At 36.8% G+C, this 22,237-nt stretch overlaps 1 protein-coding gene across 4 annotated transcripts in view; it reads left to right on the top strand.

Annotated features, from left to right (window-relative positions):
- Window positions 1-18,555, top strand: part of fshr (follicle stimulating hormone receptor) — a 193,559-nt gene extending 175,004 nt beyond the window's left edge. For all 4 annotated transcript variants that reach the window (XM_063055836.1, XM_063055837.1, XM_063055835.1 and 1 more), the window contains 6 exons: window positions 1,202-1,273; window positions 4,455-4,532; window positions 7,959-8,027; window positions 8,166-8,240; window positions 12,058-12,252; window positions 13,663-18,555. In XM_063055836.1, coding sequence (XP_062911906.1) covers window positions 1,202-1,273; window positions 4,455-4,532; window positions 7,959-8,027; window positions 8,166-8,240; window positions 12,058-12,252; window positions 13,663-14,959 — 1,786 coding nt within the window. In that variant the 3' untranslated portion in view covers window positions 14,960-18,555. The remainder of the gene's footprint in view (window positions 1-1,201; window positions 1,274-4,454; window positions 4,533-7,958; window positions 8,028-8,165; window positions 8,241-12,057; window positions 12,253-13,662) is intronic.
- Window positions 18,556-22,237: the final 3,682 nt, after the last annotated feature.

The following is a 22,237-nucleotide window of genomic DNA, read 5'->3' as shown; positions in this document are numbered from 1 at the left end:
ACTCAGAGAGTGGTGGCTGTGTGGAAGGAGCTTCCAGCAGAAGTGGTTGAGGCAGGTTCGATGTTGTCATGTAAAGTTAAATTGGATAGATATATGGACAGGAAAGGAATGGAGGGTTATGGGCTGAGTGCAGGTCATTGGGACTAGGTGAGAGTAGGAGTTCGGCACAGACTAGAAGGGCCGAGATGGTCTGTTTCCGTGTTATATGGTTATATGGTTAAACCACTGTTTCAAAATTCCTGCATAATTCTAAATAATATAACTACTGGCATGCATGCTATATGTAATCATCAAGTGTCTGGGTCTGTTGAAGATGTGTCAGGGAAGAGGTCATCTGCAGTTTTCCATCTCCTGCCAGGGCACATTGTAAAATAAATGCTGGAGCTGTTGTCTCAGCATGATCCTGCTTGCTGTCACTGATCACCTGTACTTTGACAGAATGAGGCCCTTGAAGTTCCTCAAAGCCATGGGTTTTATGTCACAGCCTGGTTAGTAGTCTTTGTAAACACCATAACTTCATAGATCTGGAATAGCCATTTGATGTGGAACAATAGTGCTGCCTTCTCAACCCAGTCTCAGTTTCTCATGAGTTAAATAATGAAACCATTAATAAATAATGAAATAGTGACATACTTTGTGCTTCATTGCATTATGAATTGATTGATGACATAGGTACACTTATGGAGTTCAGAATCAAGCATTGGAGCATTGTTTTTACTGGAAATGTCCCTGTGTATGAGATTGTTGCAGGCTGGATTTCTTATAGGCAATGAAGCAGGACATACCAGGATCATTTTCCACAAATTTCCTTAAGTAGCTGTTTCAAGAATGTAAGCATGATTGGGTAGGTGTTTATGCATTGCTGGTTATAAATCTTTCATGTAGTTCCTCAAATAAACTCAGAGCAGAGAAAGCCTAAATGATTCCATCTTACAGACCATTTACAGTGACAATCAAAATCTTGTTGTTAAGAATCTAAGGTGAAGTTGCCGGATATGAAAGGTAGAGCATAAAGTGCAAGTGTAACCCACTGGATTTCAAGATAATTAAGGGTTTTGCATGTTGAGTAGTCAAATATTTCTGAAAAACATTTGATGCTCAAGCATGGATAAAAGTTTTGGAAGCACTAAAACCTATTAATATGCAATTTGTGATGCATCCTTATCAACCATGTTTCTTACATATTCTTTTATTTCCACAGGACCATCACCAACACTGGAATTAGGTATTTCCCTGATATCAAAAACATACATTCTGAAGACTTTATCCTTCTGTAAGTTTTTTTGACAGTCTATAACCTTAATAAATTAGTGTCCTTTCAATTAAGCTTCTATTTTCTATTTTTTTATCTCTCCTTTGTTGATATTGGTTGAATAAGCATTAATTGTGATCTGTAGTTACCCCTCAGCCTCAGAAGTGTGGATTCTAGATCATGTCACCACCTTTTCAGAAATTGTTTCTAAAAACATTCTTTGTAAGTAAAAGCCATTGTGATTTTGAACAAGTATATGGTGAAAGCTATGATATTGGCTAAAGCAGTAATGTTAAAGAATGCAGCCTTAAGTTTCATCTGTAACCAACTCTATAATACAGCAAGCAATAAAATAGATAACTGAGAAAATAATTAATAAACATTTCAAACATAGTTTACGTTCATACTAATTGTTCTTAACTCACATCATTGATTTCAAGAAGTTGAAAACTTAAAAAAAAAATTGGTGTGGAACTCTAAAGCCTCTTGAGCCCTTCTGCTGTTCAATAAGATCATGGCTGATCTGTTAGCTTATCCACTTTTCCACTTGATGCCATGTCTTTGAAGAATCTACCAGTCTCCCTCTTAAATCAACTCTTTGCCTGAGCATCCACAACTCCCTTGACGAGAGTGTTCTATACATTTACACAACTCTAATAAAAATAAAAACAATTTCTCTATGTTATTGTAAATGGTTCTAAAAAATCCATGTGCCCTCAGCAGCCATTTGCTTACGCAGGCCATTGGCTGACAGGAGCAACTGGTGCACTCATGTATTGCTTCTGAGATGCTTTGATTGTGCCTTATTCTATAATATGGTAATAGTATGTCAATTTCACATTCAAAAGAGTGGAGCTATGTCTGATTGTGGAGATCCCTATATTCCACTGTCATTATTGATGTCTCTAACTGACAGTCAACTCAGAGTGGCAGTATTCTGACTCCTGTACTTCAAAATCAAAATAGAATCAGGTCTAATATCATGGCATATGTTGTGAAATTTGTTGGTTTGTGAAACAGTACAGTGTAATACATAAAAGATATAAATTACAGTAATAAATACATGTAAATATAAAAAGTAAATTAGATTAATGAAGCGGTGCAAAAAGAGAGCAGAGAAAAAGTGAGGTAGTGTTCATAGGTCTGTCCTTTGTCCATTCAGAAATCTAATGCGGCGGGGGCGGGGGGGAGGGAACACATGAACTATATGTTTGCATCTCTTCTCAGAGATGAGCAAATGCAGTGCTATACAGATATTGTTAACTAATTCTATGTACGTGTTGAGTGCTGAGCATCTAAGGTGGATTCACTAAAAAATATCCACCACAGAGTTTTGGAGGTTTTTAATTTTGTGAAGTTCTGACTAAGCAGGTATTTGTAAAACTTCTTCACTTCGTATACTACAGCTTTGCATTTTTTGGTCAGTTAATTATAACATTGTTTTATCTTGGAACCAGTCTTAGATTCAAAATCAATAATTGAGACAATTCCATTTCTTTAACAAGCTGCAGAAGTACACCTATGCCATAAAATTATAGGGCAGCATAGGGCTGAAGCAATGGCTTTGCTGCATCACCAGGAACATGACACACTGTACGAATAGCTTTATACCTCAGGACACGACTTATGTTTCTCTTGTCCTTTTCTAGCATGTGCTATGATTCAGCAACTCTTAAAGAAGTATTATTCTTACGTTGACAGAAACTGTTCATAATCCTCAGTCATTTGAAATATTGCGGAACGTTGGTAGCTCAGATTGGCTATTTGGAAGGTCTTCTTTCAACACTATCAAGTTTGTTTGCCCTAAAAGGATGTCCTTCCAATCTAATAGTAATGTAGACTTCTGTGACTGCACAGAAAAGAATCTGCCCTTGTTACACTGTATTACTTTTTCAGAATCATCAATGACTCTTCCTGTGTTGCCTCTGTCTTTCTAGTCCCTGAGATATTAACTAGATAGATCATGGGCACATGGTAGTGCATGGAAATTGCTATCCCCTAATGAACAGTACAGGGTGGGTATCTTTCATTTGGTATCAATGAGCATTGCACATGATCTGCTAGATAATATCAGGGGTTGTGAAGATCTATCCTCTACCTACTGTGCTATAATTTGTCAGAGGTAAGGATTTGTTGTTGTTTGTTAACATACTTCCACAGAACTACTGCCTTCGCTACAGGGACTATGCAAATAATCAGAAAACACTGATTTTTGATTAAATAAACTCTATCTCTTTGAGAGATGTTCATTCATAATCATTCATTGTTCTCAGAGATAAGAAGAAAATGAACTTTTATCTTCTGGAACATCATTTGCAATGAAAAATGTGCCTTTTTTAAAACAATATTTAGTCCACAATTTGATCTCATTGTTAAGGTTGTCAAGGGTTATTTTTTCCTCTCTAAACATTGACTATTTCATAGAGTTCTGCTTTTATTCTACATTTGCAATGGCAGCTTCATTTTATATTTATTCAAAGTAAAACAGGTTTTCACACTTAACTCTCCATGTAACACATGAGCTATGTGCAAAAATAGACCTCTTAGAAATGATGTCATTTAATTTGATTAACATGCATTGCACAGTGTTTGCACTCAAAAGTATGGATCAAGCATTAGTGTTAGAACTAGAGGAGATAACTGTGATGTTGTGAAAAAAGATGTATTAAATACAATTACATAAGCTTTTAGTACACTTGAATTGCTCATTAATCAATTATTCTTATACGGATAAAATTGAAGCCTGATTTTAACAGAGACATAGATTGCACCAAATTACTATCTATGTTCTACACCAGGATAAAAGAGGGCTTAGCCACCAATAACACTTAACTTTAACTTAGAAGGTTCTGTATTCAAGACCCATTCATTTGTCCAAAGTCTTCAGCTGGTACTCCAGAGGAATACTGAGGAAAGTCAGACTGTTGGAAGTGTCAATAAGCCAAAACCCTACCATGAATGTTAAAATTTTTATGGCAGTGGGCTTGTCTATCATCCAGGAAGTATTTATCCCTCAATCAGAATTAACAAATCACATGATCATATTGTTCTTTCTGGGAGTAATATAGTAAATTCACAGTTTAGATGTTACACTTGCTATGATGGAATCTGCTGTCTGGGGTGACTGGAGAAAAGGACTTTATAAATATACATACGTATTTCTTTCTGAAAAATAATTTCAAGCACTATCTGCTTCTTTCAGCGAATTCCGAGACAATATAAACATGCACATCATTCCATCTAACGCTTTCCAAGGATTAAGCTCTGGTACATTAAATATGTGAGTACACATTTTCTAATAAGATCAGTCACTTTCCATTTGGACTACACATAGAAATTATTAGAAATCTATGTGAAGCTAATATGTATTTGAAAGAGATTCAGATATAGGAATGTGTATTTCTTTATCTGAATTCCCAAAACAATTCTATGTTTTTTTAAAAATATGAAATAATAAACTGTGTACTGTATATAAGCACACCTCTTCCTTTAACCTGCCTGTTTTTTTCTGAAAACCTTTGCTGCAATGTTTTTGCGCACGCTGTTTTGAAATGTAGTATGTGAACAACTATCGTATAGCTGGTGAGTAATGAAGGGGATACCTGTGCTTTACAACATGAACTAACTCTTCACTGAATACTATCAGTGACTACCTGCCACATGTGCTTTCATCACTCATTTGACTGCATCTTTCCACTGCGTGTACATACGAGCCATGAAATACCACCATACCTGGGTGTACAAACAGTATTGTTTCCTAGGAAACTTACAAGCAGATTTGAGACTGAAGTTGCAGCAGGCACAAACTTCCTTATCTGATTGCACCCATGTCTGACTTGCATCTGACACTGTTGTTGCTCAGTTTCATAATTGTAGTCACGTATGAAAATTTGGCTCCCCTAAGTTTCCAGAAATTCAGGAAATAATCTACAGGGACAATCTTATGCAAAGAACATAGACACACCTCTGCCAGGAGACAGGCAATGAAAATACCCTGTTCTGCATGAACACACAGGAGATTAGTGTGCAAATTTAAAGCACACGGTATTGGGGGTAAGGTATTGATGTGGATAGAGAATTGGTTAGCAGACAGGAAGCGAAGAGTGGGAATAAACGGGACCTTTTCAGAATGGCAGGCGGTGACTAGTGGGGTACCGCAAGGCTCAGTGCTGGGACCCCAGTTGTTTACAATATATATTAATGACTTAGATGATGGAATTGAATGCAGCATCTCCAAGTTTGCGGATGACACGAAGCTGGGTGGCAGTGTTAGCAGTGAGGAGGATACTAAGAGGATGCAGAGTGACTTGGATAGGTTGGGTCAGTGGGCAAATTTATGGCAGATGCAATTTAATGTGGATAAGTGTGAAGTTATCCACTTTGGTGGCAAAAATAGGAAAATAGATTATTATCTGAATGGTGGCCGATTAGGAAAAGGGGAGGTGCAACGAGACCTGGGTGTCATTATACACCAGTCATTGAAAGTGGGCATGCAGGTACAGCAGGCGGTGAAAAAGGCGAATGGTATGCTGGCATTTATAGCAAGAGGATTCGAGTACAGGAGCAGGGAGGTACTACTGCAGTTGTACAAGGCCTTGGTGAGACCACTCCTGGAGTATTGTGTGCAGTTTTGGCCCCCTAATCTGAGGAAAGACATCCTTGCCATAGAGGGAGTACAAAGAAGGTTCACCAGATTGATTCCTGGGATGGCAGGACTTTCATATGAAGAAAGACTGGATGAACTGGGCTTGTACTCGTTGGAATTTAGAAGATTGAGGGGGGATCTGATTGAAACGTATAAAATCCTAAAGGGATTGGACAGGCTAGATGCAGGAAGATTGTTCCCGATGTTGGGGCAGTCCAGAACGAGGGATCACAGTTTGAGGATAAAGGGGAAGCCTTTTAGGACCGAGATTAGGAAAAACTTCTTCACACAGAGAGTGGTGAATCTGTGGAATTCTCTGCCACAGGAAACAGTTGAGGCCAGTTCATTGGCTATATTTAAGAGGGAGTTAGATATGGCCCTTGTGGCTACAGGGATCAGGGGGTATGGAGGGAAGGCTGGGGCGGGGTTCTGAGTTGGATGATCAGCCATGATCATAATAAATGGCGGTGCAGGCTCGAAGGGCCAAATGGCCTACTCCTGCACCTATATGTTTCTATGTTTCTATGACAATGCATGAGGCAAAATTGGAGTCAGGTACTGTGACAGAAGGCACAGATAATGAAATCATGAACACAACATATATATATAAAAAAACACTCCCAAAGAAAATAACATCTGGCAGGGTTCTGAACATCAAATGGAAATTCTCAATGAGTCACTATTTCACAATGTTAATAGTTGTTACTGGTATGACTATTGAATCATATTCAATCCAAATATTATCAACAAATAAAAAAACAGGAAATGTTGGAAACATGCAGTATGCTAGGCAGCATCTGTTAGATATCAGTTATTATTGAATTCAATGCCACTTCTCTTCCAGAAATGCCAAACTTGAAGTCCTCTTCCACTGAAAGCCATTAATCTGAAACAGTAACCACGTTTCTCTTCTACTAGGTACTACTTGATCTGCTGAATGCTTTCAGCATTTTCTGTTTTATTTCAGATTTCTAGCCTCTGCAGTTCTCTGGATTTTGAATCACTGTCATTCAGATATCATAATTAATCTTTGTTATTGGACCCATTCATAAAACCATTGCTATTTTTGATGTGAAACTCAACTGATCCTCCTTTCCATTGAACCTGGTGGTTAAACCCCTGGGATCTCAAAGAGATAACTACTGAGTTAATGGAGATTCATGTATTTTCCATTTATTTCATGAGCTCTGGTAATTCATGTTAGATTACGAAATAATCCACTGTTGCTGCTGAGAATTGTCAGAGTGATACTTTTTCACTTTTTACACATGGAGCTTCCCATCATAACAAGAAAATTACTGAGTAGTGATAAAGTCATGCAAAATAGGTACTTTTTGAGGAAGAATTTTAAAATAACATAATTTGGGAAAAAGGTGGTATGTTATTTTTGCACTTGATTTTTGGTGGTTTCTTTGTTTCTATAGCAGAGGTAATTGAGCATTTTGTGAAGTTTAAGACATTTCAGATTTTGAGCACTTGCACCCTTTCTCTCATTGATATTCCCTTGTACTCTCAGAAGCTTACATTATAGCAGTATGATATTTTCTTTCTGTTTTTTTATTTTATTTGGAGTTACGACACAGAACAGCCCCTCCTACCAGTCCAATGAACTACACTGCACAGCAATCCACATATTTAACTCTAGCCTAATCATAGGACAATTTACAATGACCAGTTAACCTACTAACCAGTAGATCTTTGGATTGTGGAAGGAAACACGAGTATCTGGAGGACCCACACCATCACAGGGCGGACTCCTGACAGATGGCGCCGGAACTGAACTCCGAAACACCTGAGCTATAATAGCATTGAACTAACCGCTATACAACAGTGGTGCCAGAAATATGCATCAGAACTTTATTTACGAAAGCAAAGTTTAATTATGTTCAATGATATAAATATAAATACTGCTTAAATAGAACGACAGTTATTTCTTTACCTGTGCTACAAAATAAACCATATATCAGATTTTAATTTGTATAATATAGATATCAAAGCATATAGCAGCGAGAATAAACAGATCTATTTTTTCCTTTGCCCTTCCCCCCTCGTCAAAAACAGAAAGCTGATTAACAATGACCTGAGAGAAGTACAGAGTCATGCATTCAATGGAACAGATTTAGATCAGCTGTAAGTTGATAATTTAGTATTCTGTACTTGCCATGTTGTTAACTGTAGACGTGTGTTACTGTGTAAGCACATAGCACTTGTGTGTCCTATCGATGATAACTATCCATACGCTTTAATGATTTCTGCTTTCTCTTGCAGCAGCCTGGCAGGTAATCAAAATCTACAGAAATTGCACGATGATGTTTTCATGGGGGCAACGGGTCCATCTGTTCTGTAAGTGAACTGCCACTGTAACAATTTCAATGTACAGTGCAGCAATAACATTAAGCATTGTCAAGGATCAGTCCAGCAATCTCTTTAACCCCTAAACATCAGGCAGGAGGTACCATAGCAATAGGACAAAGACTGCCAGGATGAGAAACAGCTTCTTCACCCTGGCTGCGAGACTACCGAACTCCCTACCACCACCCAGATCTCACCATATAGGAAGCGTCCGAGGCATTGTATTCTTAATTTTTTAATTTGTGCTATAATGCACCCTCTGCCAAATGTTAGTCTTCTGGGATATATTTTGTTATTTGTTAATTTATTTATGGTACTATTACTTTATGTGTTGAATGTGAGTTATATGTGCTGTGTTATGCACCATGATTCATAGAAACATTGTTTAGTTTGGCGGCATACATCTACACAGTTGAAGAACAATAAACTTGAACTTGAAACGTTGAAGTTGGACATAGTTAGAAAACTGATTTCACTCAACAATAATTTCAAGTATCAAAAGAGAGATTAATTTATAGAAAATTAGTTTTGGTAGCATTTTAAGTTAATATGAATGATATGAATGAAACTGAATAATATTTTACAATAATCTTTGAATATTCCTTAGAAAAGTGGCATTTTCTTCCATAACTTTCCATACTAGTCTTAATGCCATTCATTTTGAATGAATCCATTCCTGTCAATGTTCTCGTAATAAGTGTTTGAGGCAACTTTTTGATCTTGAGAGTAAAGACATTAAGTTTTGCCAAGTTCCGTTTTTTTTTAATTGGCATGATGGTTGAATTATCAAAAAGTACCTGGCTGACATTTAGTGAGGGTGCTTGGTGTCAGAAGTGTGCAGACATGATGTCATCCAGTATGCAATGCCAGCTTGGTACTAGGTAGTGCGATGGAAAGGCAAGACCAACGATTTGCAAATTTCTCTTGATTTTTTTCTCACTGTTGAGACCATTCCACAAGTAATTAGTATGTCCTATATTTTGTCATTTTGCCAGAAACTACAAGAGACGCAGTGAATGTTATCAGATTTTGACACAACTAGAGGTTTCTCCTTACACCAATGGAGTCAGAAATAAGTTCATTTGAAGATCTATGCTTTTAGAATGGGAGAAAAAGTAGAGTGTATATGATAAGAGACAAGCTGCTGAACAAAAGAGAACTGAAAACAGTAATGCATTTCAATGACAGTGATGCTCCAACCTGAACAGCATTGAGAGACAGATACTTCATGAGTATTGTGGGTTTCTATCAGATTAAGGTGCACAGTTGCCTGTCTGCTTTCTGCAGGTGGTGCAAGCAACTTTGAGATGTATTACAAATTGTAGGGGCTTCTAACTCATCAGGATCATGAGCAACAGTTGGAAGAGGAGAAGAAAGGGAAAGCAATGAAGTAGCTGAGGCAGCCCTTTTAGGTCAGGTTGTCTGTAAGCGGCCTACCTGTCAGCAGTATTGGTTAATGCAACCACAATTTTCCATTTTACCCCTTCTCTTTAGCTGACCATCAAAGCTTGCACTTGGCCACAATGTAAATATAAAGCAGCACAAAATAAATATACCAAATCACAATTTATAGATAAATATTGCATAATGCTTATAACCATCAAATCATTCCCAATTTTGTTCTTCAAGTGTTAATGCCTTAGAAGTTGCAGTAGAGTCGATGGAAGTCACAGCTGAATTTCACTGGGAGAGAGTTCAAAGTTCAAAGTATGTATACTATATACAACCATGAGATTCATTTTTTTGCAGGCAGCCACAAAACAAAGAAACCCAACAGAACCCACTAAAAAAAGAGTATGAAACACCCAATGTATGAAACTAGAACATATCATGCAAACAAAATGTAAACAAATATCTCTTAGAACTAAAGTTCACAGCCACAAAGCCAGTTCATTGCTGCAGCCAGTCCAGGAGCCAATTATTTGCAGACCACAGCCTCAGCTCAATATTGAAATGAGTAAACCTCACAGAGCAGCAAACTGATCACAAGCCTGTCCCAAGCCTCTGGCCCTGCCACCACGGCCTTTTCAATCTGGCTTGGTGCTGATACTGGCCAAACATGGGCTTGTTCCTCACTTGGACTGGGCCCTGTCGCTTTGATTTGGCCACGCCAGCAATGACCAAACATCAGCTCGTTCTTCATACTTGTGCCCGGGTCCTGATACTTCGATATGGCTCCATTCCGCTCGGGTAGAATAGTAACTTAACCTTGAGCAGTTGTGGATCGAGCTTTAGACTACACCCCCATACAATGAGTAGCAGCAGAATGGACTGGCTGACGGATAGATGACAACAAAAGTCCAATGAAGTGGCATTTGAGGATCATCAATCCTGTCATCCTGACAGAGTATGGCATATTTATGCCTAAAAGGCCAACTGCCATTTCTTATGTTGATGTCTAAATGGCCAAAGTAATCTCCCTAAGCCAGAATCCTATATGCATTATTGTATGAATATCCTCACATCCAAAGCATGTTGGCAGCAATTGCTTTACAGCAGCATTCTGGGCATTTTCTGCGTGTTGCTACTATAGTGACTGAGACTTCTGCATTGAATGCTCAATTACGGCAAGTCCATAAGCACATTCTTGAAATAGTCCACTATTGCATTACTGGAGAGGACAACTTCAGGCTCTCCAGAAATCTCTTTTCAAGGTTAGTCATAACTCTCTCTTCCCTATTTAAAATTGCATACAAGCTTTCAGCAGGGCTAACAAGATACCAAGCATTTCATTTCATGTAGCTTTCTTCTATAGAATGCCCTTGTGTGACACCTGCAGCAAAACTTGTGTAGTCTCACACTCCAAGAAATCACTAGGTGAGCTTCACTTTCTCCTGCAGCTGGTGACTCAGGGCCTATGATTCTACTCCTAAATTAATCTGCAGAATATATCAATGTCTGAGTTGATCTCTCTGTGTATCAAATTAAATCTCTTAGTGAGGTATATTTCCTGTTTAATCCTTATTCTTCGGACTATGTGTTAAAAATGACTGCCATTAAAATTGAACAAGAATTGTAAAATATCAGTTAATTATTTGACAATTACAACCATTAGACTCATTTCAGCTAAAATGGTAAAAGAAATCTTAACACACGGGAAACTAATGATAAATAAGAAGCATGAAGTGAAAGGATTTGGATTAGTGTTTAGTTTTCCATATTAATATAAGCAGAGGTTCAGTGGAAGCCATAGAAATTTTATAAAGAGAGAGAACATTTCAAGCCAACTTAAAGTTTGGGGCTGTAGTTTCTATCAATTGAATGTCTGAATGACAATACATAAAAGCCAAAGAAGAAGCCTACGTTTTACCTCTAGTCATATCTCATTATTATTCAGTGGCAGGCTACCTTTACCAGCAATCAAGGGGTAGGAGGTGGAGAGTGCAAATTTTGGATGTCCAATGCTTCGTTTTATGAAACCATGCTAAGAAATGCAACAAGGCACCAATTAAAGGGGATGTGGAATTAACCAAATCTGTTTTTAGGAAACTTATATAAATAATACTCTTGGTTCCATCTTTGTAGGATCTCTTTAAGAATCTTTAAGAGGTCTCTTTACTTCCCTGCAGAAACATTTTTGGATTGCTATGCAAATTGACCACTTAATTTGTGTCTCTGAAATCCAGGTTGCCATCTGTTTTGAGATGGGTTGAAGATATGTGAGGGCTTATAAACTCCTGGCCAAACTAATACTTACAGTATCTAAATAATGGCTATAATAGCCAGGTTCACAATGGCAATATCTTATGTCATCAGCAACATGAATTTAATAGAAATAAGGATGATGTACAAATTCTTGTTTTAACAGGGATATTTCAAGAACAAGCATCAGTATGCTTCCAGTTCATGGCTTGAAGTCTGTTAAGAAGCTCATAGCTCAGGCAACTTACAACTTGAAAAAGTTGCCACCTCTGGATAACTTTGTGAAACTAAGAGAGGCAAGCATGACATACCCAAGCCACTGCTGTGCTTTTGAAAATGAAAATGCTAAGAAACAAAAAGAGTGAGTATTGCTTATTCTTTTGCACATGCAGAGTTAATGTTACTGAACGAGTGAGCAGGCTATTGAGAAACTGCAAATTTATACAGAAGCTGTTGGAACACATTGTATATTCGTCAGCGGCTGTTGGAGGATAATATTCCAAAAATATTGCCTTAATTTTTGAACGCTCTTTTTATTACCTTGGATGATTAAATGCTTAACTTTAATTTGGTATTTAATTATTTGGGAACTCTTTGCATACATGTGCTTAAATATAAAACATAAATATGGAAACAGTAAGGAAACTGAATATACTTAAACCTTTAAATCAATGATGATGGGTTATTTCTTAGTAAAGAGTAATTGTTCTGCACCAAGTTATTTTTTAAATTGTCAGCTTCTCTCTCGCCCCATTTATTCATCTCCATTATAGGACAATAGGTCACATGTGAAATCTGATTTATTTTGGCTTTATAAAAGGCATTCAATATACTGTCATATGGCACACGACTTAAGGTCACAGTGTAAACAGTAGATCTGTGGAGAATTAGGCAATGGACCAGCAAACTGGTCACAAAATTGTCAATAGTGTAGAAGTTAAAGTTTATGATTCTGTAAAGGGTGGACATTAGTGTTCAGCTTTATTCTTTTCATTATTGATTTGAACTTCTGGGGGTAATAGAGGAAAATACTGAGGAAAAGTGCAATAAATTACAAGAAGGCTCAAACTTGCTGAACAATGTATAATTGTGAAAGGGATCTCACTGTGTCTCAGTGAGAAATGGATCAAAGTGGTCACATACTCTGAAAATTGGAATGTGGTTGAGATGGAGCTAAAAGAGGATCTGGGAATATTAGCATTTGAACCTATTAAATTGGTGATAGAGGTTAATAATACCATAAACATGGCATATACAACAACACGTTTCATTTCTAGGAGATGGAATTGAAGAGCAGCTGTCATTTTAAACTTGTACAGAATCTTGTTTAGACCCCACCTACAAGAAGCTGGTTCCCATTTCATATAAAGGATGCTGAGGCATATGAGAAGTTGAAAATAAGATTTACAAAGATAATAGACTTTAACATCTCAGCTTTTCCTATCAAAAATATTGAACAGACTGGGACATTTTCTCTGAAAAGGTCTGTGGGAGTGACTTGTTTGAAGAATTGAAAAATAATGTAAGAGTTGATAGAGTTGATGCAAAGAAAATCATTTCAACAGTGTAGGAGATTGAAAGAAGACCCTGAAATAGACGCCAATAGAAATTTCAGAAGAAACTTTTATCATTGATGGTGGTTAAAATATAGAACGCAGCAGGAACCCTGACCAAAATAATCCTTCTTATTTATGTATATTAAATGTCACTGATTAAGATTACTCATTCTTACTGGAATTGTAGTAAAACTGCTAACTTTTCTTTCTTCCAGCATACAATGGTCTGCAGTTTGTAACAAGCTCTATAGCAACATCAGCTCCCCAAGGGAATTTGAGATTAGCTCCTTGCATACAAAGAGATCTTTGCAGATTAACTCATCATTACCTCAACAATATGCCTTTCTTGAAAATGAGGCATGGTTTGACGTAAATGAAGATGAACCCTTTTTTGACTATGGTTTCTGCACAAATGTGGTAGATGTGATCTGTTATCCCAAGGCAGATGAATTCAATCCATGTGAAGACATTGTGGGAAAAGACATTCTAAGGGTCATGATATGGCTAATGAATATTCTCGCTATTGTAGGGAATGTTGTTGTTCTCATAGTATTATTAACCAGTCGATATAAACTTACAGTCCCACGATTTCTTATGTGTAATCTGGCCTTTGCTGACTTTTGCATGGGTCTCTATTTGTTACTTATTGCTTCTGTAGATATCAGAACAAAAGGTCAGTACTATAACTATGCTATAGACTGGCAGACTGGTGCTGGATGTGCATCTGCAGGTTTCTTCACTATCTTTGCCAGCGAACTCTCAGTGTACACACTGACTGCAATCACCCTGGAAAGATGGCACACAATAACTTATGCCATGCAGTTGGACAGGAAGCTCCGCTTGAGACATGCTATTGTGATTATGATTGGTGGTTGGATATTTTCATTCACCGTTGCAGTGTTACCTCTCATTGGAATCAGTAATTATAGGAAGGTTAGCATTTGCCTCCCTATGGACATCAATTCACAAGTCGCTCAAGCTTATATTATTTTCATTTTGATTTTAAATGTTGTTGCATTTTTAGTTATTTGTTTTTGCTACATTAGAATCTACTTAACCGTTCGAAACCCCAACTTTGTTTCTACAAATAGTGACACAAAAATTGCCAAGCGCATGGCTGTTTTAATCTTTACAGATTTCATTTGCATGTCACCAATATCTTTCTTTGCTATTTCAGCAGCTCTGAAAGTTCCTTTTATCACAGTGTCTAATTCCAAGATTCTCCTAGTTCTGTTTTACCCAATCAACTCTTGCGCCAATCCCTTCCTGTATGCAATTTTCACAAAGACATTTCGTCGAGATTTCTATATTCTTTTAAGTAGGTTTGGCTGCTGTGAAATGAAAGCACAGCTCTACAAAACAGAAACAACATCATCAATTCACAATTCCAATGTAAGAAATGGTGCATTGGCCACTGCATCACAGTTCGGTCAAGGAATGGCTTACACAGAGCTTCTGGTAGCCAATAATCGACGACAGCATGAAGCTCAATCTCAGTTCTTAAGAAATTAGGGAGAACTCATAATTATTTAATGGAAAATGTGCCTCCCTAATATGAATGCATTTTGTTAGCCTATAAGTAATACAGTTTCTGAAGCATTATCTTCAGGATAAAATATCATTTTTTAAATTTATCATATGTACCAAGAAAACAAAATTTGTTTAATAAGTTTTTAATACATCTTTGCAACTGAGCATTCACCACTAATTTGTGGCAAAATTTACAGGGATGAACTGTGGTTATACAATATGGAATTAGCACTAGCTAATTGATGGCTTCCAATCGTCTTGAGATTTCTAATTGATTCAAGTAATCTTCAAATTCCCTTTTGTGCAAAAAGGCCATAAATACACTTGAGTTACTTTCTCAATTCGAAATCTGCTGGAGTTTACCAGATTTCATTTTTATTTATGCTGTCTTAATGTAAGATTGTGAAGTTATTGTACTCTAAATACATTGAAAAATGCTCCTTAATATTAACTGGCTTATCAGTTCCAGAGTTTGAATGTTTAAAACTCTTGCTTCAGAAAGATCTTTTGCAATGGAATCATTTAAGCAAGGCAGTATATTCTCATGTGTGATGACATAATAATCAATCAACACTGAATATAGGATCCTTGTTTTAAAATGAAGTTTGTAATCACCTAGTCAATGTTGAGTTCTGTTGTATAAATCTCAGTGAAAACTTCTATTATTAGGAATGTGGGTGTTACCTTTTGCTTTAGGATTTCTGCTGAGGAAGAAAAAATATCAGAAAGGATGCTTGCTCCTGATTCTAATCTCATAAATAAGATAAGATTGTAATCAAGAGTAATTTGAAAGAATATAGTTAGACTCCAGTAATCTCCTGGTTTATATTCAGAAGTAGAAAGGAATAAGATAGAAGATAAATGCGAATTTCATCAGCAGGTTTTTAATTTAAGTTATAGAATAAGATTTGCTTTTTATATTGTTGCAAAAGCACATGACTTAATAGTTGAAAAGATTGAGATTTTTTTTATGGATTACACACGTACCATGGATATCTGTGCTGATAATAAACAACTACATTGTCTTTGAGAATGTCAGTGTAAATATTATACTTGGGAATTTATAATGCAGTGCAGCAGATGGGGGAAGTTGTGCAAAATCACAGAGTTAACATATCTGAGTCATGTATCCATTCCTTTTTACAGAGGCTCAGTGTGAAGCAGTTAAATACTAGAGCATTCCAACACTATATTACACTTCTATTACTTTTTAATATTTATTACTTATTGTAAAGGACCGCTAAAGAGCATTAGATATTATATTGCACACTGTGGGCCATTTAATCCTGTTACCATTACTCGACCTCATGCTTTCCTTGAATTTCAAATCTCTTTACCTCCTTAAGCTTTCTCTTTCTCTAACAGTCTTAAAGTTTCAAATTCCATTCACATCAGCTGATTATTTCTGCATCTTAATCTATTTATTGGAAATAACCTTTATTCTGAATTCCACTTTTTGAAGTGTTAATAATTCTGCATCGAAAAGTGAATTATCCAGGAAAACAAGAAAGAAATTATCCAGAAAATAAATAATCAAAACAGATTTCATCCTCATTGTTGATAGCAAACAGGAAGCAAGTCATCATAGCTTCTTTTTTTACCCAAAGAATCAAGTTAAGTCCTCAGCAAGCTTAGTTGCTAAGGAGATACTCACAGCTGTCCTGATCTACTTAAACTAAGATTTAGATCTGATAACCTGCCTCTACTGGACTGGATGATGCCAGCCATAAAGAGAGAAAAGTAGCTAACCCCTGTTTTTCTAATCTTGCCAACTCTGTAGCTTCCCTGTCATGATTATTATTCAGGGATGGTTTTGCACATGGATAATTATCACTGAGAAGTGGATTGCCCACAGTGCTCTTTCCATTTTGTTGAATCTATCTACAGGAAAGCTCACTATTATGTTTTTATTTCCCTAGTTTCATTTAGTTATGTGTCACCAGGGCAGTTATCCAAAAATAATTTGCAGTACAGTCTGAAGCAATGGATCTAAAGGTGAATAAGAGGCAGTTAGATTTCTAGCAGTTGGTCTGATGTTGTCGTGATTACTGTCCACCAGGTTTCCTGCTGCTGTTGAAGGTATTGTGCGGTTAAAAATAAATGACTTTCCTCAGCAGGTTACAAAAGAATGGCTATGCTTTCAAAAACAATTGTATACTGTGAGGTGTACTTACTTGAGATTTTTTTCTGACATTTAATACTGAATAACTCAAAGAATAAAGATAAAACTGTTTAAACCTAACAATGAGAAAGATCAATATTATTTTTAAAAACCGTACTTTGTGTAAGAATAAAGTGCATAAGCAGGAATATCATTTATCCTCTTCTATTAAGTACTCCAGCAATAACATAGGGCTGCCTCAAAGATTAAAATATACAATATCTATTTGTTATATCTTATTTAACAGGATACTGATTAATCTGTATAATTCCCTTTCATCAAGTACCTCACAGAACTTGCTAACCCTGATGAGAATACTTATGTTAGTGACTTGGACTGGTGAGCTTGCAGGAATTTGACCGCTGCGTTTTATCAAGAATACTTTTTATGTTAGGAGAACAAATGCACACTTAAAAATACTAAGAACATGATCAGGTAACTTAAATAGATCTAAAGTTAAACTTTGCTATGTTACACTCAACAATGGTAAAATCAAGATTGTTCACAAATATCCATTTGTTATTTGATTATGTACTTTACAATAGTCTAGCATGTCCTACTCGGACAAATTTATCCCAAAAATTGTCTTTATCATTTCCAAATCTACTTTCATGATACTGAATAAATGATGGTGACCTAAAAGGGACTGTATTAGTTAAATTAATCAATGTCAAAACTGAGATGGATCTAAATCATTAGATTCCTGTGTAGTGATAATTAGCAAACATTTTATACGATTTCTCTTGAACAGAATTTGTAATCCCATAGTAGCATTCACATTGATTGACACCCGATGCTTTGCATTACATTACCATGATAAGTATAAAGGTTTGATAAGCAATATATAAAAAAGCAACTTGTTGAGTTGCCCAGAAACCTCAAAACATCCTCTTACAAAGACTAACAGATCAGAACACCATAAATGAGTTGATAACAATTTTGTTGTGTTACAGATGCCCAAAGGAGTTTTCTTTTCCTCAGAATGGACAATGTATTCAAAGCTGTAGTTTAACTTTGCTTAAGCACATACAAGGTCAAGGAATTTATTGAAAATGAGTGCTGACTTGATCAGCTTCATGGTGTCAACAAAACTAGTTATAGTTAATGATTTGGTTGTGTTAATGATTATGATGAGCAGTGACAAAGTCTTTATGACACTTTTGTTTAGAGGACCGTGAATTTGCTGGACTATTTATTACCCATCTATCACATTTGTAATCATGCTACTGCATCATTGCTTTCAACTTGCCATTGAACTATCATTCAGTAAAATGAAAGCATTTTGAAAGCAATTAAACTGGAAACCAACATAAGAAATTGTGCAAAAGTTAAAAAGAAAGTTAATGAACATCTATGTAAATATTCTGAATGCTTTGTAATGTTAGTGTTATGTTGAATGCCTTTCTCTGTGTTTGAATATAAACTACATTTTATAATCAATTATGTGTGTGTCAGGTTTTTCAATCCCAACATTAGATGCTTTGAATTTGAAATAGCACAATCTTTCACCAATCAGCATCTACTAAAGCAATTTTCATTGTTGAAATTGACCTTTTTTTTAATGTCTGCCTCCAGCAAATCCTTCAAAGTTCATTGTGTGGATGAAGGCACTGACATCAGCATTCGTTCCTGTTCATCAGAGCTTTAGAAATTTTCTTAAATGAACATATTCTGTTTTTATTATTTTGATCAAACCACTTCCATTCCAAATTGTATGCATACGTGCATCTTTTAGTTCCTCATCTTCCATGCCAACAGCTCCCAAATGTATCATTTGCAGTTTCTGCTATCCAACAGTTAATCCTACTGCAAAACACATCTCACACGGTTGTGTCCCATTCTAATACCCTGCTTCACTCTACCACAACCTCAAAAGCCTGCAGCCTTTCTATACCTTTCTATATAAACCATGGGATGTATCTGCTCAAGTACAAGCAGTCGCACAGAACAGTTTGACAGCATCTACATTTTGTATAATATAATGTAATTTCTAATGCATATGTGCAAATAATTCTAGGCTGAGGTAAATGGTTCGTAATCTGAAAGTTGTATTCAACTCTGAACTGAACATCTGAGCCTTATATCATCTTTGTCGTAGAGGTTGCATATTTTCACCTTTCTGTTCCTGCTCAACTCACCTTTTATTGAAAACTTGTTCCTAAGTCTTTCTCATATCACATTTGATTATTCCAATTCTCTCCCCATTGATGTACCATCTTCAAAATTCTGAACATCCAGTCATCTAAGATTTTGTTGGATGGCTGTCAAGTGTTCAAATTCTAATATCAGTATAACTCTTACTGAATTATATTGGATCCTGGTCCCACAAAACCTTAAACTTAAGCATTTTCATTTTCATCTGTCTGTCCAACTTCAGTCTTAGACACTGAATCTTTCATTTCTTCAACATTTTGCCCAGTCATTGGGAACCACTTTGTGCTTCATGCGCTGGATGTTTAGTTTGGTCCCTCAGCTTCTTCATCTCTCTTTCCTTTATTAAAACCTCTTCAATGTCCCTTCTTAGAACCCACTGATGTTTACTAAGATGCAGATTATTCCTGTTAGCATTTCCATCTGTGATCTGGTCTTCACTTTCCATAGGCAACATCTCTGTGAAATGCTAAAATTTCAAATGGGGAAAGGCCTTGATGGAGTAGATGTGGAGAGGATGTTTCCTATGGTGGGAGAGTCTACGACCAGAGGACACAGCCTCAGAATAGAGGGCTGTCCTTTTAGTACAGAGATGTGGAGGAACTTCTTTACCCAGAGGGTGGTGAATCTGTGGAATTATTTGCTGCAGGCAGCTGTGGAGGCCAAGTCTTTGTGTGTATTTAAGGCAGAGGTTGATAGAATCATGATTAGAAAGGGCATGAAGGGATATAGGGAGAAGGCAGGAGTTGGGGCTGAGAGGAAAATTGGATCAGTCATGATGAAATGGTGGAGCAGAATCAATGGGCCAAATGGCCTAATTTAGGTCCTATATCCTATGGTCTAATGGTCTTACTCAGGACTGCATTGTACTCCTTGTGCAGCATCTACCCTATATCACTATTCAATGCGATAGATGTGCAGTCTATCTACTCCTCCACCCAATTCCCAATTGATGTCTTGAATGTACTAAATAACTGATCACAGGGGAGGAAAATTCCAAAACTAACAACCCTCCAAGTAAAATAATCTCATCTCAAATGTAAATGGCCTTGTCCCAAAATAATAACTTTGCAGACTATGCAATAAAATAGAAAGCAAAATTATTTTATATAAATTGTATTGATTCTCAAAAATGTTGTAATCTTTGTATTACATTCCAGAGTGAAGTTCTGAATTTAAGTTAAAATGAAGTAATGCTACTACAAAATGAATTAATTCCATCCAATTCCCAAAGAGAACAAAATTATCAGTCAACGTCCTGAATGTATTTTAGTCCACAAGGGAGGAAAACTCCAAAATTAACAACCCTTCAATTAACCCTCACATATTAACCAAAAGAGCATCAATATTTTTGCAACCTTGACAAACATGGAGGAACACCTTCATACATGGGTCTTATGTATGATAAATGTTCATTCCAGGAAGCCACTCCACCACATCACCCCCCCCCCCACCCCACTCACCACCCACCACCACTTCCTCACATCCTTCCTTGCACAGAGAATATTTATATTGAACTTCAAACAAATTTCACAATATTTTAAAGACATGTTAAAAATTGAAAACTGGGTGATTAGCTTTTAACTGGACACATAGTGTGTAATCTGTTTTCCATACCATCAGGAAATGATTGGTGTCTATATTAACCACCTGCAACTGAGAATAAAAGATTAGAAGTTCCCTTCTATAGGAGACCAGAACATTATGAACTCTGACAATCATTATCAGCAGTTCTGTTGTGGCACTCTATTTGAATTCATCTTGAGGTTTTTTATTTCATGATATACACGATGTAAGCTCCAGTGTAAGTGTTAACCAGTAGCACAGTCATTCCCATGTCCAACTAGAAGGATTAATTGTCTTACAAGGATTAACAGAGTTCCTGCAAGCTTTTCAGAATAACATTTTCATGATGCAACTTAGTGGAAACTTAAAATATCTAAATACCCTTTTATCATGATTAACATTTAACATAATCAGTCCCTAAGGATCCCTAATGTTCTTGGTACATTATGCTCCTGTCCTCTGCAAGCTCAATATCCTGATTACTCCTGTGGACTAATCTTGTGCCCTTTTTTTTATTCAGAAAGCACCAGTTCAAATGCAATTTAAATACAAAGATTACAAAACTCCAAAATCTGAGAACTTTACCATAATTTTATTGCAATTTGGGAAGAAGAGCGATTATACATTCCTTTAAACTAACAGTCAAACTATTTAATTTATTTATGTTAAAAGTTAAAATGAACATCACAAACATCAGCCCTGTAAACTTCATACAATTTCATGATTGAGTAGTTATGGGAATGGTTTAGCTCCAATGCAACCTGTTTTCATGATGTAATTTCTACATACAGTATTTCTATAAATTAATATGTCAGAATCTCCCAAAATATCAGATGGGGTGTGAACCAGCTGATCCAGGTGTTGATGAACATCCGAGCCATGTGTGCAGCCATCATCAATGCCAAGCAGACAAGCTCTGGTCACCTGGTGGTACGGTCCGCCATGGTAAGGAGATGCATGAAACCGCAGGACGGGGAGAAAGCCAACTCAGTTCACATTGAAGGTGCAGATTGTTCCCAAAAGATGAGTGTTAATTTTCACTTGCTGACACACAACACAACACAGGCTGTACTCCAGTCTAACATGTCCTTCCCAAGGCCATGTCACACAAAATTTAAAGTGAACAGTTTCTGTGAAGACTTCCTGCCTGGATGTGAGAGGCTGTGAATGGAATGGAGTTAAAAACTGTTTGCAGGCACTATGGGGCAAGGCTGACTGATGGAGGCATCACTCAGGAGAGAAACTCTGCGCTGTCAAACTTGGCCCGTGACTGCTGTCCTGTAAGCCTGGACCTCTGGGGCGATAGCTTGCTCAGCTGCCATGCCAGCATAGACAACCCTGATGTGTATGGCATCAGTGGCTGGTGGTGAGAGGCAATCAGG

Source organism: Mobula hypostoma, chromosome 8 (assembly GCF_963921235.1).
Source record: "Mobula hypostoma chromosome 8, sMobHyp1.1, whole genome shotgun sequence".
Taxonomy (NCBI): Eukaryota; Metazoa; Chordata; class Chondrichthyes; order Myliobatiformes; family Myliobatidae; genus Mobula; species Mobula hypostoma.
Note: the sequence above shows the minus strand (reverse complement) of the source record. Positions and strands in the feature narration are given on the sequence as shown.